The 18,520-nt window shown below is 47.1% G+C and overlaps 1 protein-coding gene across 5 annotated transcripts in view; it reads left to right on the top strand.

Moving 5' to 3' along the window:
• The window catches only part of ZNF827 (zinc finger protein 827), a 158,505-nt gene that overhangs the window by 93,581 nt on the left and 46,404 nt on the right, over positions 1–18,520 (top strand). For all 5 annotated transcript variants that reach the window (XM_037162374.2, XM_037162373.2, XM_037162375.2 and 2 more), the window contains one exon: positions 9,134–9,237. In XM_037162374.2, coding sequence (XP_037018269.2) covers positions 9,134–9,237 — 104 coding nt within the window. The remainder of the gene's footprint in view (positions 1–9,133; positions 9,238–18,520) is intronic.

Here is an 18,520-nt window from a genome sequence, read left to right as displayed (position 1 = left end):
ACTGGTTTTCTCAGTGTTGAGAAGGATCTGTTGTATGGATTGGCACAGCCATATGAACGGACTAGGAGGAGAAAGAAACACATCTTAGCTTTCTCGTCACCTCAAAAATTAAGGATGAAAGGCTCGTGCCTATAGGAGTAGTGGAGTGATGGAGAGACCTTGGTCCTCAGTCTCCCCACAAGCACCACTTAGAAACCCACTGACTCTGCATGCCAGCCTCAGTGTGTAGATGAATGCCCCGCCTGAAGCTTGCCAGTGGATAGCCATTATTTCAAGCTTATTCACTACAGCCCAACTTGATCGATGACCGGGGCTTCCAGGCCTGGCCCACTGGGGTCACAGGAGGGTCTTTTCTGTTGTGTCCCATTTAAACTTGAATAGGGGGTTACTGTTTTGAATGGTCAGGGTTGCCTTCAGGTCAGAGACCATCTCTCCCCCTAAGCCCCCCACCCCCACCAGTCATTTTTAATCTTGAGCACTGTTCTTCACCCTCATGTGCGCTGACCTGCATCCCTGGGTTCTTTTGTTGAAATAAGTAAATGAATAAAATCATTCTGGAACAGGCGTCCTCGTCTCTGGTATTGAAAAGGGAAGGGAGTCTCCGTGAGCACTGTCACAGCTGTTTTCTTTCGTCATAGATTACCGTTCTACGTGACGGCACGAGTACTCATAGGAAAAGGGGCACTGGGTTTTCTACCTAAAATGTTCGATGCCTGGGCCTGTTTCAAAAGAAATGAAACGGCACAATCTGTCAGCCAAAATGATATGCAGGACCCAAGGCGAAGACAGGAGGGCCACTTCCAGTCCACGGTGCCATTTAGTGGTTGCTAGATCTGAGCAAAATGACCTCACCAGGGTTTTTTTTTTTAAGTGTTAAAAATTCTTTTTAAAAAATCCGTGGTACTAAGCATTTAATATATTTCAAATGTAATCATGGTGTGCCATGTACATATGTAAACATTTAAAAATATTAAGCATTTAGTATTCTGTTATAAATTATTAGCAAATAAATTAACCCAGGACAGTAAATTTGGGAAAAAAATAAGCACTACCTAAAAATGAAGAAAGTTGCATTAATGGTGAAAATTAAGGTGAAAATGAAGTCATCTTATTGGGTCTTTTTTAAAAAATGAATATCTAAAAAAAAAAGAGTAGCATCGTTTTTGTTGTCGAGTTGTGAGCACGTTCCCGGTTTCTCAGAGAGTTTCTTCTGACCTTAAAGCCCTGGAGGAAGTGTTGACAAGGTAGCTGTACCGAATCCAGATATTTCTCCTGTTCCTTATCTTCAAATAATCTCATCTCTTTAACTGATATGTTGGGAAAGGTTTTTAAAAGAAAACTCTTTTTGGTTTTTGGCAAGGACTGTATTTCTGTTATTGTTATTAGCGAGGACTGGGTTTTGTTCAAAGAAAACGTTTCCGGCTTGTTGTCATTTCCTTTAATTTCACTATGTACACATGGAGATTCGAGTGGAAGTTCCCTGTATCCATTTCCATATTCAGAAAGTCTTTAAACTGGCATAAGGTTTATTGTTGGAATAATTTTGGTCCGTCGCTCACCTCATCTGGAGGCTTTTGGAAGCACAGAAGAGTATTTCCAACTAGCATCTCCTGTTCACTCCGAAACGAGAGGTGGGGTGTCACGCTTGGGCATGTGCAAGCAATTTCAAGGTCAGAGTGTTAAAAATGCCAGTATGATGGTTTTAGATAAATGTATGGAATTTTAGTTCTTTAAAAATACATGGTATATCAATACAGAAGACTAGTGTTTCAGTGACCGAGGTTGAGAAAGGCCCGTTGGTAGCAGGGATACTCGGCTGTGTGGGGAGATGGCCCAGGGGCTGGGCTCTGTGGGCCGGGGGGTAGCAGCTAGACAGCGAAACTGCTGGCTCCCACGGAACTTTCCCAGCCCAGAATCGGGCTTCTGGTCCTCCTTTCACCGCATATATCTTCTCTAAAAGATCAAAGTCAGATAATTCTTAAAATTTCCTTAAAATCAAGCAAAGCAATATAAAGATTAAATCAAATCCTTTTAGACATATTTTACCCAGCTCTCGGAAAACATCTGGAAGCTGGATGGAGACTCAAGTACTTTCACTTGAGAATACCTCATCTTTTTTTATTCATCAAAGAAAAATTTGTCTATGCTCAGATTGAGGTCAGAATACCACTTCAGGATGATGCGCCAGACACTCTTACCTTTAACAGACTTTCGTTCCATCCTAAAATACATAGATCCTTGTATGTTCTAAGTTAAATCTCATTACAGAGAAAAATCATTTTTCTAGGTTTAATCTTTCTTTTCAATTTGCCATCCCCACATTCAGTACCAAGAATTGTTATCATCATCTTTTAGAAAGAAAAAAATGCTTCTCTGTCGTTCTGTGAAAATTTTTGTGTTATTACTGAACATAAAATTTGTTTTCTTAACTTTGTACCCACCTTCTTCTTTCCCTTTTCGTTCTGTTTTGCTGTTGCCATCAAACTAAGAGTCCCTGTAACATTTCGTTTCCATGGCGGCTCATGGGGGCTGGTGGGGGGCCTTCAGTTCTGCGGGCCACCGAGCTCCCTGTTGGCCTTCAGATGTTAAAGGTGGAGATATTTGTGCCACAATTGGCACTTAGCAAAATGTATCACTATTTAGAGCCATAATCTTTTATGGACTGTTTTATTATTTATTGTAAATCTTTTCTTTGTGCAGCCCTGTACTGGTGACCCTCCATCCCAGGCTGTCTGATGCCTGGAATTGTCTAGTCATGGTGACCACAGTTCCCCTTCATATCTTTTTTTTTTTTTTTAAATAGATTTATTTATTTATTTTGAATTGTTTATGCTGTTACAGTTGTTCTATTCCCCCCTTCATTCCCCTCCACCCTGCCCCCCCAACCCCACTATTACCCCCCTTTAGCTTATGTCCATGTGTCTCAAGTCCTTTAGGTTCTATATTTCCCATACTATTCTTGCCCCCCCCCCATCTATTTTCTATCTACTGTCTATGCTACTTGTTTTCTGTACCTTCTCTCCCCGTCTCCTCCTCCCACTCCCCTGTTGCTAACCCTCCTTGAGATCTTCATTTCTATGTTTCCACTCCTGATCTAGCTGTCCTTTTAGTTTGCTTTCGTTTTAGGTGTGGTTGTTAATAACTGTGAGCTTGTTGTCCTTTCACTGTTCATATTTCTTTAACTTCTTTTTCTTAGATAAGTCCCTTTAACATTTCATATAATAAGGGCTTGGTGATGATGAACTCCTTGAATTTGATCTTATCTGAGAAGCACCTTATCTGTCCTTCCGTTCTAAATGAAAGTTTTGCTGGGTAGAGCAATCTTGGTTGTAGGTCTTTAGATTTCATGACTTGGAATATTTCTTTCCAGCCCCTTCTTGCCTGTAAGGTCTCTTTTGAGAAATCTGCTGACAGCCTGATGGGGACTCCTTTGTAGGTGATTGTCCCCTTAGCTCTTGCTGCTTCCAGGATTCTCTCCTTCGTTTTAATTTTGGCTAATGTAATTATGATATGCCTTGGTGTGTTTCTTCTTGAGTCCAACTTTTTTGGTACTCTCTGGGCTTCTTGGATTTCTTGGAAGTCTGTTTCCTTTGCCAGATTGGGGAAATTTTCTTTTATTATTTGTTCAAATAGTTTTTCCACTGGTGGTTGTGTCTTTCCCCCTTCTGGTACCCCTATAATTCGGATATTGGAGCGTTTATAGATGTCCTGGAGGTTCCTAAGCTTCTCCTCATTTTTCTGAATTCTTATATCTTCATTCCTTTCTGATTGATCATTTTTTTCTTCCTTCTGGTTCACTCCATTGATTTGAGTCCCAGTTTCCTTTTCATCTCTATGGGTTTCCTGTGGAATTCCATTCCTTTCCCTTAATTTAGCCTTCATATGTTTCTCTAATTTGTGGCTATAGTCAACCAGATCTGTGAGGAAGCTGATGACCAGTGTTTTAAACTGTGCGTCTGAGAGATTTGCTATTTCTTCGTCACTTAGATTTATCTCCGGGGCTTTGAGGTCCCCCTGCGACATTTTTGGTCTGTTCTGGCCCTTTAAGTGAGAGAAGCGGTGCCTTGGAGTCCCAGGTCGCTGGGTTGTGACGCTGTATGTGGGGGCGTGGTCAGAGCGGGGAAATGGCAATGGCGCCGCCGCCTCCGGTCCGACCGCTCACTCCCTCACCCACGCGCAACCGGGCACCCACAGTCAACTCGCCGCCACCGCCTCCCCACTGACTCCTCCGTAGTTGCTCACCCGGTGGGCCGCTCGGTAGCTCACTAGGTCCAATCCTGGGTTTGGAACCCGTGCGACTGGATTCGCGCGTCTGGATTCCGCGCCCGGGTCGATCGAGCTCTCCTTTGTAACTCCTCACCCGACGCCGGTTTCGCCCCTTACCGGTCGGGCCGAAGAATTTGTTGTTAGCGGACTTCCGAAAAGTTCAGTTTTCCGTGTTCTGGTTGTGTTTTCTGATGCTAATATTTAGTTGTCCCTAAACTTGGTTGTGTGAGGAGGCAAGGCACATCCACCTAAACCTCCATCTTGGCGGAAGTCCTCCCCTTCATATCTTAACCCTTCGATTTTCTACAGGAGAAAGATGAAAATGACCATTTAATTTCTACTTCATTTTTATGCAGAAATGAAAGTCAAATAGATAAAAGGCAGGAAAAGTAATGGGGTGTCAGGCAGTCCAAAGTCTACAGCAACAGCTTCTAGATGCTACTTCTGAATATTTATTGAATATTTATACCAGGGGTGTCAAACTCATTTTCACTGGGGGCCACATCAGCCTCTTGGTTGCCTTGAAAGGGCCCAGTGTCATTTTAGGACTGTATAAATGTAACTGTTCCTTAACTAGGGGCAAGGAGCTTGGCAAAACAAGGTGCCAGGCCGGATAAAACAAGGCTCGGCCCCCGGGCCTTATGTTTGCCCCCTGTGATTTACAGGAATTAGTTAAGTCTTCCAGTAACTTGTTATTATACAGGACCAAAGGGAATGTGTTGTGGTAGATAGTGACTTTGTTCCCTTACAGCCCCCTCCCCCATTAACTGTCAGTTTCAACCTGCCCTTCTACCAACTTTCTAACCAAAACTATTGAGCAGAAATATGTTTTTAAACAGCTTTTGCCTTTTTCTACATCCTAAGTTCACTTTTTGAGGGAGAGGCTTTTGCCCAGGGAAGTGACCCAAGTTCAGGGAGCTGGAGAATCGGGAAGTGAGGACCTTGCCACATTCGCACACTGGCTGCCTTTGTGGAGGATCAGTAACTGTCCGACTGGCCCGTTGAAGGGCCACACAGACCCGAGTCTGTCGCCTGTGTCATGAAGTCCGGCCTTTGTGTGTTGTCTGTCTCCATGGGAGGAGGCGGATGCGGTGCATCCTGTACAAAGTACAGATAGTGGTAGTGGTAGCTGCAGTCTAGGGTCCTTTTGAGGATTAAGTGAAGTTAATATGAGCAACGCACCTTAGAACAGTGCCAGACACTTAGTAAGCAATGTATGTGTTACTTGCTGTTTGACTAGGCATGGACCATGTACTAAGAACTTGGACATGAAATTTCTTCTTTAACCTTTATAGCACCCTCATTGAGATGGTATTTTTAAATCGCTTTTTCAGTGATGAAACAGGCTGGGGGGATGTTGGTTTGACAAAGGTTACTCAGCTCAGAAGTGGCCAGTATAGAATTCGGCCTCAGGTCCTCCGAACTCCCAGGACTGCTGCTCTGTTAACCCGGCATCTTCTCCTTGCAGGTCAGCCCCTACACCAGACTTAAGCTGCCTTGACTTGTGAATGGTTCTCCATTGATTCTTTGCCCCTCCACATCGCCAGTCCTTTCAGTGCACTTTCAGTCTTCGGCACGACTCCCCTCTCATTCTCTTCTCCCTTGGAAGAAATCTTTTCTTTGCTATACAGGATAAAGCATCCAGGGTAGAAAATTACTTGGAATGTTCCCCTCATTGATTGTCTCCTTTCGCCTCGATTTCTCTAAGCAGCGGGGTGATGAGAGGACTTCCCTCCTCCCATCAGTGGGCCTCCGCTGTTGCAGAGGACACGTGGAGATGCAGAGCTGGCCCATTTCCACCACTCAGAACCGAGGAGGAGGCTGTTCCCCGCAGGCAGCATGGCTGCCTCAGGCCGGTTCACCTGGAAACCTCAGGGTTCCTTCTGGTCCTCACCTGCCTATCCGTTGTACTGTCTTCCAGTCTGCAAGCGTTGCTGCTGGCTTGCAGCGTTGGTCACCAGCATTACCACGTCCAGCACGGCCTGCTGCTCTGCCACCTGCCCTGACTTCTGTGAGCCCACACGCCACCCAACGGGCAGAGCTTCCTGAAGCTGCTGATCTATTCTGACCACCCAGCTGCTTACTTAAAACACAGCAGGGCTTCCCAGGGCCCTTAGGACACAGCCGTGATCCCTGCATGCAGTGCGCCCACGTGCCAAGCCAGCCCCATCCCCCACACCACGGGCCTTCTTCCAGCTCCGCAGACTGGCTGTGTTCTCTCCCTCTGCAGGGGACACCTTCCTTAGCCCCTAGGAGCCTCACAGCCCCACTCTGCACGCAGGTCCCAGGTCAGCAGTAGCCTCTGCAGGAAACACTGCACCCCTCTTCTACAGCACTGGTCACGTGGCAGTCCCCCTTCTCGTGCCCACACAGGCCCCTGCGCTCCCTGACACCTGCAACCAGAGCCAGTTCTGTGGAGCGTTATGTTCCCAGGGCCAGCGTTCTCTAGACGCTCACTAAGTGCTCACTGTAGACCGGAGCGAAGGGGGACAGTGAACATGTTTCTCTGTGGCAAGAAGGGTGATGCTTCTAGGTACCCTTTGGGGGACCCTCTTGGGACTCTTGCTGTCCCCAAAGGGACGTCTCCACATTTCAGACCAAGCAGTTGCACGGGTTCCCCTGAACTCTCAGACTTCAAGGCAATTGCTGTGGCCAGAGTGACAGTCACAGGCTGGCCCCTGGCCACTCTCTACCCCGTGCCCAGGGCCAGCTGTGCCGTTTCCATGTGAACTGCCCACGGAGACACGAGGGTGTCACTGTCACCTCAGCAGAAGCTTCAGAGCTAAGAAGGTGGGACGGAGAAATCTCATAGTCTGGGTTTGACCAACCATCCCCCAACGTTCCTATATCCTTTCAGGTTCTCTGTTTCTCAACAGTTTTCTTCATGGAAATACTGAAAATTAACCTAATCCCTCCAGCAGGCGCCTGGCCCAAATCAGAGCAACCTTCGCTTCATTCATTTTATCCAAGGAAACCACACTTTTTGTCAGCTTGCGATTAGTTTTTGTTCTGCTTTTGGCTAGCCAGAGATAGAAGTAAAAAATAGCCCATGTTTTTCTGAGCACTGACTGTTCACCAGGCACTGTGAAGAGCATCCTCCGTGGGGTATCTTTCTCAGGCCTCACAGCTCCCCTCTGCGGGGCGCACACTGTCACCATGCCAGTTCACAGACGAGAGACGGAGGCTCTGAGGAGTTAAATATACGTGCAAGGTCTCACGGCTGTAAGGGGCGGAGCTGCAGTTTGAACCCAGAACTGCCTCCCAAGGGCGTGCTCTCAGGCACCACGCAGCCCTGCCTTATCCTCTGCAGGGTTTGTGTCATCTGGGAGGAGAGTGACATAGAATGGCCTGTCTCCCTGCTCCCCATTACCTACCAGCCAGTTCATATTTCATCCTATTTACATTGTTTTTATCTTTGACACAAAACTAAAAAGCACTGTGACCTAGCGTTGCATGAAATCTAGCCTAACCGTCATGTAAAACTTGGTTATTTTTTTAAAATATTTTTACATGTGTCTTTGATTTATCTTAATATTTCCTTTATTGTATTTAATAATACAATAACCATAGCCTTGCGGCATGTTTAGAAAGCAGCACCCATCACGGGAGTCCCAGGCTCCAGTGTCCTCAGATCTTTTCCTCTCCACCCCCTCATCTGTGTCTTTGCAGGGGGCCTGATCCCTGATGCTGCGTTTGTCTGGCTTCTGGGAGGGCTCAGCCTATCAGAGGCCCTGAGGGGAGAGGGGGTGGGGCTTAAAGGAGAGCTAGGATATTTCTCCCTCATCTCCAGCAGCAGCTGCACCTTCTCTGTGGCTTCAGCTCCCATGAGGTGGCCCCAGCCCCTGGACTCCATTTATGTCTTTCTGTCCCTCCAGCCTGAGGGCGGTGGTGGCCTTTTCCTTTTTTTTTAATCTCTGGGCTGCTTTACTGCCCTCTGTGACCCGTCCACCATCTGTGCCTGTACCCAGTTCCCTCAATTAGACTTTTCCTGTTGTAACTAGGTCTTTCCAGTTCTCCAGGGTGGACGCCACTGGATACTCCAGTGTTCTCAAGTGTGATCACAATACTTCTTCACAGGTCACTTTAGCAGCACAGATGATGGATGATAGGATTGGGTTAAAACCCTGTGATGAAAATCATCCAAGGCCTTTGTGTCCACTCTGGCTGCACTGTCAGTAGAAACTCTGACGGGGTGTTTGGTGTCCCTGGTTCTATTTCTAGCTGAGGCACTAGGGATACTTAGAATCACCTAGGGCAGAGCCTTGGTTTCATAGAACATGGAGGTGCTTTAACACCTTCTGAACCCGACAATTCTAGGATGCTCTCTCAGTGTCTGTGGGGACCTGTGAGGTGTCTCCTTCAGTAGAATGGCCCCTGCTCCAACCTTCTAAGGCATGCTCTTGGTCCCCAAGGAATCAGGTGACAGAATGTGGGTGTACAAGGGCAAATCTGTCACCACTCTTGGAAGAACCTCAACAGGACTTGCTGATTCTGACCCCGATGGTTAGTCTTCATTTGGGCACAACACACTCACAGAACGTGTAACACAAGAGTTAAATTTAGTGCTCAGCTGTCCTGACTGTGGGTTTAACCATCTTTCAAAGACGATATTTCATATATTCACCTTGTATATAAAACCAATAGCAGAGTGGGCAGATGGCACTTGTCTCGTGTAATATATTTTCTCTTTCTCCATTTTCAGCACACTCTTCTTATAGTCTCTAAACTTCATTTTAAAAAAAAATACATTATCCAGCGTGTGTGTGTGTGTGTGTGTGTGTGTGTGTGTGTGTGTTTGGGGCCAGTTGCTCTGGGTACCCTAAATAACTTTAATTTACTAAACGTCACTCCTCCTCCCCCACCCCAGCCCTTTCTTTTCAGAAGATACATTTAGACAATCACCGTTCTCCTCCAACTCAAAGGACTTGCTGCCCAGTGACTCTGTGCTTCACGGAAGAATATCGGCTCCAGGTATGGATGCGTCATTGGCTTTGCTTCTACTGTTGATCGCTTAAAAATTACCTTGCTGAACTGTGTGCATTTTCAGATATTTTCATCGAATATGTTGACGTTATGCATAGGGAGAAGCTCGGTTTTTTAAAAGAAGAGGGAGAGACTCAATTTAAGCAACCACAAAAGTTCATTAAAAGAAAACACAGACTGTAAGAAAGCTCTGCCTCTGCTTTAGAAATTCATCGTCGGTTACCTGCTGCGGTTTCATTCCTACAGGGAAAGTCTCACTCTTTGAAATATCGAAGCATGACCTGAAAACAATGTGCTTTCTGCAGTGTCAGTATTTCAGGGAGGCAGCCAGGAGGGTTGGGGGCGCGGTGACGAGGGCAGGACAGGGCAGGACCCTGGCAGGGTAAGGGCCACCACAAATGCCACTTTGGTTTCCATGCAGGCAACACAGCTCCTTAAAACAGCCCTGCTGCCCAGATGTTACGCCCTTCATAGGGTGTCTGCGTGTAGCCACCTCGTGTTCTTTTTTGCCAAGAGGATCAGTACACAGTTTCTTGTCTGCTCTTCCTTTTTCTTTTCCAAAGAGAAACAGAAAAATGTAGTTGCTGTGCCCTTATCAACAGCATGACCATCCCTCAGGGCTCGTGTGAGTGTCCTCAGAGCCGCTATGAAACCAGGACATTTGAGAATCACTGCACTGCAGCCCGTCCTCTTCACTCACTCCCCCCCACCCGCCCTAACCCCGGGCCAGCAGCCAGGAGGCTTCCTGCTGGGGTTACCTTCGTTCCCAGCCATGGGGGGAATCTCCGAAGCTCTCGGTGGCCTCCATACCCACCACTTGTCCAGGAGGGCAGTGGAGCCTGTGGCTCCATGCATGTGTAGGCGGGTCTCACGGCAGGGCTGCTGGCCGGGCACCTCTGCAAACATCAAGTCCAAGTGCCTGGTGTCACAGACAGCTGGATATCGGAGTACTGTGTAATTCAGAAGGAGCCCAGCAGCATCTTCTGAAATGTTGTCTTGGGTGTCACAAGTCATTGGAAGGGAGGGGGGTAACAAACAGCTGGGAAAAGGCAGCTCTCTGTTCTCCTTCAGTCTTGTGTAGGCAGATTCCTGTCTTCCCATCTCCAAAGGGTCCAGGGACCTGTGTGCTTTTTAGCTTTGCAGGCCTTTGAGGTTCAATCACCATAAATAACACATGTACACAAAAACCTGTTACATAATACCTGGTTCGAGAGGGGGGAGGAAATTCTACTTAGCTGATGTCTTCACTCTCAAACAGGGGCTATTTGAACGACCGTTTGCTTCCCACAGTGTCATTTTAAATAGCCAGCTCCCTGGTCCCCAGATTATCGCCCTGCTGTTAAGTTGATGGATTGTGACTTTTTAATGTCAAAATAACTGCCTACGAATTGCCAGTCGGAGTGCTGTGACCCACACAGCCGACGTCCCATGATGGATGGACAAACCCCGCATTGCTGGTTTACTGTTTGTCTTGGCTGTATTTTAAGAATGCTGTACTGGTCAAGCTACAGCTGCACTTCAAGAGTGATGTCGGTATATTTTTAACTGTGTATAAACGGCATTTCTGTCATTGGCTCGATAGACTTATATCACAGATTAGATGAATTCACACTTAAAAATTTAACTTCTTTGTGGGTGCGGGAGTCAGTAAAATGGGGATTTTAAAAATGTAAAGCCACCATCCACAGGGAGAGCCAACCTCCGTGCTTCCAAAAGCCTGTCTTTAGGCAGAGGATACGCTGAATGACTGTTCACATTTTGCTAAAATACACAACCAAAGGGGACTGTTTAAAAGTAAGCAAGGTGACAATGCTTTACAAATGGAGTTAAAGATAGAGAAATTAAAATGATAAGGACCACCCGGCGAGCCCGGACTTCTTGCAGCGTGAAGACACGGTCTGTAAGGAAAGCCTCAAAAACGCCAACTAACTGTGGAGAAGACCAGTGTGCACTGAGGATACATGGGATTACGGGGACTTTTTGAGTCCGTACTTCCCTTCAGTCCGGAGGGTGGCGACTGGCCGCGACACTCCCACAGAAGCTCCCCAGTGCCTCACCCACAGCTCAGAGACCCCAAACTCTACCAACCACAATTTTTTGAAAAAGTTACTTGATGATACAAACTAACGGGAGGCTATTTACAGCCTTTCTGTGTTATGCCAAGGGTGAAGTTAATGCATTTCGTTGCAGAAATATCAACATACTTGATTATAAAGGCCCATTTGAGTGTTGTATAAAGTATGCATTGTGCACCATATTATCATCCTGAAATCAGAAAAAGTACAAATCCTGAAATACATCAGGCCCCCGGGGCCTCAGATAGTGTGGGCCCACATTTACTCCGTTACGCCGCCCAGCTGCTGTGCTGGGGACAAGGCAACCAAAGCTGTAGTCCAGGATCTCGAGGTGCTGCGGTGTACAGAGTCATGAATTGCTATGGAAAATTTCGAAGACCAAGCAGGCAGCAGAATGCTGAATCACTGGAGGAGCGGTGACAGGAACGAGGAGTGCACTGGGGATGCCCTTGTGCTGAGCAGCATCAGTAATGAGGGCCAGGGACAGGGAGAAGAGGCAGGGACGAGAGAGGCAGACGGTGGCTGCCGGGCCTGGGAGGCTGGCTGGCTTTGCCGTAAGCAGGCTGAACTCAGGAATGACAGTGGCTGGGCAGACATGGGGAAGCCAGGAAGGAGGCAGCGGGCTTTAGTGACTAAGCAGAAAATATTTTGTGGTTAGGGTATGAACAAAAGCCTGAGTCCTGAGAAATCTTCTGTGGGGTAGTCTCAATATTACCATTAAAATATTATTTATCTTCTTTATTTGCTTTGCCAACTTCTTTCCACAGAGAATGCAAAGATAAACGTCAACCCAGAAACTTACCTCAGATTCCCAATTAGTAGAGATTAAGGACAGTTCAGGCGCCTAGTTCCAATCTAAGAAATCCCTCGCAAGTGCTAAAAACCCGTAGCATTAATCCAACAACCTGTACTGGTGTATGTTTACACCCCTTCCATGTATGGGATGAAATTCTCTCTGAGCACCTTTGGAATGAGAGCGTGGGGCAGGGGCAGGGGCAGCGTCCACCTGGGAGGCTCAGGTGAGGCCAGTGTGTATGATGAATGAAGCAGCAGTGCAGGCGTCGCTAAGTGGGGAGGGGTGGGGAGGACCGTGGGCTGGGAAGAAATCGAGACCAGCACAGTGGACTAGCATTTGCCTTCGGCAGATGGTGTCTGAGATGCACAGCTGCCACCATCCCAGGGAGACAGACGAACAGAGCGCTTCGCGGTGTCTTGGCCTCTGCTGTCACCAGTGTTTCTAGACTGACTTTCCTGAGCACCAGAGAATGTTCAAGGGCTGGGACCCAACATCTTTACTTGCTGCAAATGTCTTAGACAGAGGTAACACCAGGAATCCCTAATAAAATGATGATTTAAAAGCTGCTGTCACCTTCTGCTACAGGGACATGGGGACAAAATATCCTTAAAGCTGTGAATTAGATGACTGAGTGCATCCTGGGTAATGGTGTTGCTGGTGGTGATTTTACAAAAGAAAGAAAAACACTCTCCTGTTATGGGGGAGCTAGAATTACAGACCGTGTGCAATGTCAGGTACTTCATCTAATTTAGAGTTGTCTCACTCTGAAAGATTGATATTAATAGAAGACGGATTCTGAGGTCAGGGGTTCGCCTGGGCATGAAGGGCGGGTGCCTCCGTACGAGGCACAGGCCTGCTACCATTGCACCTGACGCTGTTCCTGTTCGCTAGGAAGAGAGGAATTTCTGTCTCTGCGCAGCATTTAAACACCGTGGAGCTTCCGTTCTGTTTCAGTGTGATTTTTGAAGTCACAGTCTGTTTGCTCTGTGTTAAGCCGAGAAACAAAAACAGGACCAGAGCAGGTGCGAAGGAAGACGTGGGTCTCCATGGAATTCTCTCACAGCGTCTGGAGTCACTGATGCTCCTGTTTGCTGTTTCCAGTGGAGCCTAGAGTTGGACATTGTACGACGTATCAGCAGTTACAGTTGTAAATCCCCACCCCTGTTATTTGCTAACTTCTTTAAAAAAACAAAACTCTTTTGTTGGTCTTGTTCATAAGAAAAGAACGTGGCGGGGAAAGGGCTGGTTTGGAAATGACCTAGCCTTATCCCCAGACCAGGTCTTGATCCATTTTCCTCTCTCTGTTTTGCCCATCATTCTAATACACGTGGTGCCATGTCTTATACTTTTCCAAACTCTAAGTAAAGGGTGCCTTGCATTAGCATGCCACCCTCAACTAACCCCGCCCCCCTTGCCACTGGCCAGCTGTGAATGGCCTCCACACGGTGGCTGGAATGGTGAGCACGTCCCGTCCTCACGTGAAGACTTCCCAGTCATACCTCAGGAGAGAGAGAGACAGAACTGCTCTGGATTACGGCGAAGTGTTCTCTTCTATCCTTTTTCAAACACAGCAGATTCTTTTTCAATTCAGACTTAAGTCACAGGTAAACAGTAGACTGTCGGGTGTTGTTGGTGCGTATCATTTTGTAGCTTAAGCCCCTTTTTGATTAAACAAATCTATTCTGTACAGAGAAGGAAGCTAACAGTGATCAAGGACCTATGGCAGCTCATTTAATTCTGAAAACAACTTGAGACATAGAAATTATGCTCAATTTACAGAAGATTAAATAGAGGTTCACAGAGATTTAATAACTTTTTCTAGTTTTATTGATATAATTGACCTATAACATTGTATTAGTTCAAGGAACATAATTGAAACCTATATTGGAAAATTATTACTGAAATAAGTTTAGTTAACATTCATCACCTAATATAGTTATAATTGTTCTCTTATGAAGAGAACTTTTTAATAACAACTTATCTTTATTTTTACTTATTTATTTTAATCCTCACCCAAGAATATGTTTATCGGTTTTAGGGAAAGAGGAAGGGGGTGGAGAGAGAGAGACATCTGTGTGAGAGAGAAACATCAGTTGGTTGCCTGTGACATTTCAGTGCACAGGATGACAATTCAACAAACTGAGCCACCTGGCCAGGACTTACGGTGAGAACTGTAAGTTCTATTCTCTTAGAAACTTTCAAATACACATTACAGTGGTGTGAACTGTAGCCACCATGCTGTACATTAGATTCCTGGGACTTACGACCAGAGGTTTGTGCCTCATGCGGAGAGATGTCCTAACTTGTTTAAAGTCACACGGTTGGTGAGGGGCTGCAGGGGAATTCAAACCCAGCGCTGCACGACGCACCTTCCCTCTTCCCACCCTCGCACGCCACCCACTGAAGTCAGGGTGCGTCACCAGCCGTGAGCACATCTCCCCAGCGTTTGCCCACACGACCCACAGTTGGCAGTCGAAGTACTACTGATGGACGGCCTCCTCCAGTGTGTGTGCGTCCAGTGCTGCTGAGTCGGCTCTGCCTCCTGGCGACCCTGTGATGAGCGGTGTCCACACTGTCCTGTCCTCTGCGTCCTGATCGGCTCCTGCAGACTCATGCCCGTGGCTTCCTGTGCGGAGTCAGCCCATCTCATAGCTGGCCCTCCTCCCTTCCTGCTGCCTTCTGTGTTCCCAGCATCATCGTCTGTTCAAAGAACCCACCTTCTCGTGATGTGCTCGAAGTAGGTTTTGTCGTTTTTGCCTCCAGCGATGTTTCAGGCTTAATTTACAGTAGGCCCCACATGCCATCTTTCTGGAAGCCCAGGGTATCTGGAAAGCCCTCCTCCAACACCATATTTTTTTAAGATTTTTTAATTTATTTTTAGAGAGGGGAGGGGAGGGGGATAGAGAAACATGGATCAGTTGCCTCTCGCACACCCCGCACTGGGAACCTGGCCTGAAACACAGCCATGTGCCCTGACTGGGAATCGAACTAGCAACGAATCGGTTCTCAAGCCGGCTCTTAGTCCGCTGAGCCACACCAGTCAGGGCCAACACCGTATTTTAAATGAATCCACTTTTCCTACCGTCCAACTTTCACATCCAAACGTGGGAATTGGGAACACAGGGGAATGACTTCTTCGAGATAGGAATCGACAGTAGTCCTGTCCATAAAACATTTCAAAGACCTTACAAGATAAGGATGTACTGCTTCTTAACATCATTCTAATTCTGTTGTCTTCCATTTCTATCTTTTTTCCTTTAATGCTTTGATATCTAGTAATCATAGTCACTTAGAATGTGTCTCTCGGTTATTAAAGTTACAGAAACCGTTTATGTTTCTCTTCAGTGATCTTTAATGGATCATTGGGGCCATCGAAGGAGTTTCATGAGACTGTAAAAACCTCCTTGTTAAACAAAACGTGTGACACCGAAGCCAGTGGCGATCTGGTCAACCCTACGGCAGAGTAAGTTCTTCACTGCGAATCCGGAGAAGCCAGGTTCCGCGTCCTGGCCCAGTTTCCAGTAGAAAGAGCACAGGAGATGGCCAAGCTTTTCCTTCCACACGCCTCTTTTTCAAAACCTCTGCCCTCTGGAACACTGCTGTTACTTGCACCCAGGTTCCTTTCTTTTCCTTCTAAAGGCCAAAACTATGTGTTGGTACAGGGGGAAATCAGAGTCTAGCCTAGGGTTTTTGCCCCTGAAATTCTACCACCCCCACTCAGAACTGGGAAAACGGCCCAGACTGGGGTATGGCTCAGATGGTTGTCCCGTCGTCCTGTAACCAAAGGGTTGTGGGTTCAATTCCCAGTCAGGGCACATGCCTAGGATGCCAGATTGGTCCCCAGTGTAGGTGAGTACAGGAGGCAACCAATAGATGCTTCTCTCTCACATCGGTGTTTCTCCCTTTGCCTCTCTCAAAAAAAGCAATGAAAAAAATGTCCTTGAGGAAGCAGTAAAAAAAGGTGGGGAAGAAACAATTCAACATAAATAATTTGTTAAAGACACAGAATTCAGGGGTGGGAAGTGACTAGGAAGGGGACACGGAAGGGCTTCTAGGAAGCTGGGATGTTCTGTTTCTTTATCTCGCTGCTGATTATACGCACAGGTAATTCTGCGAAAATTCATCACGCTCTGCACTTAGGGTGGTATTTATGCATTTGTTAGTGCTGATTGGCTTATTTACAAATAGGTGGGTTTAAATGCCAAGTGGTCACCTCCAGGCCATCAGTACGCAGTGCACATTCACTTCAGAAGCCATGGCAGTGACCATGATGACAGCGGTCTTTCCATTATACAACTTTCCATTGGTAGGAATGTCCCCATTGGTCGCAGGGACTCACTGTCCAGAACCAAATGGCCTACGGGCTGGTGTATCTGATCCCTGCTGTGCTTCAAACTGAGACTCGATTCTGCCCGCTTGTGGGCGTTTCTTTGCTGTACCTGCCCCAGGTGAGCTCTGGTCCTTGCAGCTGTTTACTAGAAGAGAAGTTCCCATTGCTGTAGATTTTCCTGATCCAGATAATGTTATTGGAGGCTAAAAATGATGTGCTCACGACTGGCCCCACCTGGTCTTGGTCTGAATGTGGGTGAATTCGAAAGGTGTGGTACTGAAGCCAGTAACTCTTTGTAGAGGAGGGTCTCACGTAAAGCACTGTCAGCTTGGGTCCAGCCTAGTCTTCGAACTATAACTAATCCGGTCTCTGCAGAGCATCAGTGGTGGGGTGCATGCGCTGAAATCCAGGCACATGTCTTTTAAAGGGCAGTAGCCTTTCCAAAGGAGAAATTCACGTCCAGCTTGGATGCCTCCCCTGAGCTATCTATAGAAAACCATAGAGACAGAGAAAAAAACTGTGGTGGTTTGGCCCAGCCTCTGTATCTCCACCCAGGTGGCACAGGAGTTGAATCACTTGGTGTTGAAGATGGTCATCTACATATTCAGGTTTGTACTTAGTAGGAAATGGTAACGTCCAAAGGGGCTTTTAAAAACTCAGCTTGAGGACCTTGTTTCTCAGGAGCAGGTCTCCCACCCCCCGCCACTGCCACCCTCCAAGACTTCAGTTACGCCGCACCAGCCTGGGATCTTCCCGGGACCAGAGCAAAGATGTATGTGCTCCCACAAAATTTTCCGCACACCATGTATGAGGCCTCAGCGGTGCCTGTGGTTGTGTTGTCGCTCTTGCAAAGCCTGTTGAGATAGAAGCCACGAGAGGGAACAGTGCTGTAAAAGACCAAATTCTCCAGTCTGTGTAATGGATGATGGAGAGTATTTGTTCGAAAACTGCCATGTGGTGACCCTGGCTTCCATTCGGGACTGGCTCCTCCAATCTCCAAGGCCTTTTCTCTGTCTATACAATATGTTCTTCCATTCCTTTTGCTATCAAAAATACTTATTTTCATTGCATGCAATTTCTTCTTTGCGTTTATTCCTTTTCAGGGCAGCAATGACCCTCTGGCAACCAGGGGAGGGGAAAAAAGGCATTGCACTCGCAAACTAGACCATCTATTTTCATTCAAACAAATCCATCCTGTATTTCCCATTTGCGGGCCAAATAGGTGCCTCCCCAGCACACCGCAGCCCTTTCTGGATGTAGTTATCGGAGTGCCAGTCAGCGGCTGCATTTTGTGGCTGTTCTTCCTCATGCGGCGTGTTTCCTTTAGCAAAGTACTTACCATTTCTCTTCTCAATTTATCATCCAGAAAAGTAAGATGTTAACTAGAAGCACTGCAGTAGGGGCAGTCTTTGCGTTTGCCAAATGCTGTCAGGCTCACTACACCAGCCACTGGGGTCTGTGGAGACATCCCACACAGAGGTCCTTGAGCTCTTTAAATTCAGTTGGTGCCCAGTTAAACGTATTGTAATGTTTCCGCCACCTCCCACTGTCCCCGTACCTTCCCTCCAAAATCAACTCATTCCTCTTCTCTGTCTTGTTCTTCTTTTGTGGGAGATCATCACCAGCACAGACCATGACACAAACTATAAGGTTGGACACCAGTCACCAGTGTTTGAGTTCTTCCCAAAGCAGATACTGAGACAAAGATTTAAGTGCAAGTCATTTTTTTTAAGGAAGTGAGATCAGGAAATACTGGGAGAAAGACAGAGAAGCAAGCTAGGGAAAGGAAGGCAGCCAGTGAAGGGTCTGCTATCAGATAGGTCACCGGCTGTGGACAACTGGAGATGAATTCCCTGGAGAACTCTGGGAGGCAACAGAGGACACACCCCTGAGAGTTTTCTCCCCAAGGCGGAGGGAGCTGGGGTGGGTATGCAGTCACTCATTAGTTACAGCTGCTCCCGGGACAGCCATGCCCCAGCACTCTGGCCGACCACAGGGTGGGCTCAGCAGCTGCCATGGCCAGAGGAAACCCTCGGCAGACATGTGCAGGTGCTGACAGCGGGAAGGTGG

This window comes from Artibeus jamaicensis, unplaced genomic scaffold, assembly GCF_021234435.1.
Source record: "Artibeus jamaicensis isolate MK-2021 breed Jamaican fruit bat unplaced genomic scaffold, CSHL_Jam_final scaffold_537, whole genome shotgun sequence".
Classification (NCBI taxonomy): domain Eukaryota; kingdom Metazoa; phylum Chordata; class Mammalia; order Chiroptera; family Phyllostomidae; genus Artibeus; species Artibeus jamaicensis.
Note: the sequence above shows the minus strand (reverse complement) of the source record. Positions and strands in the feature narration are given on the sequence as shown.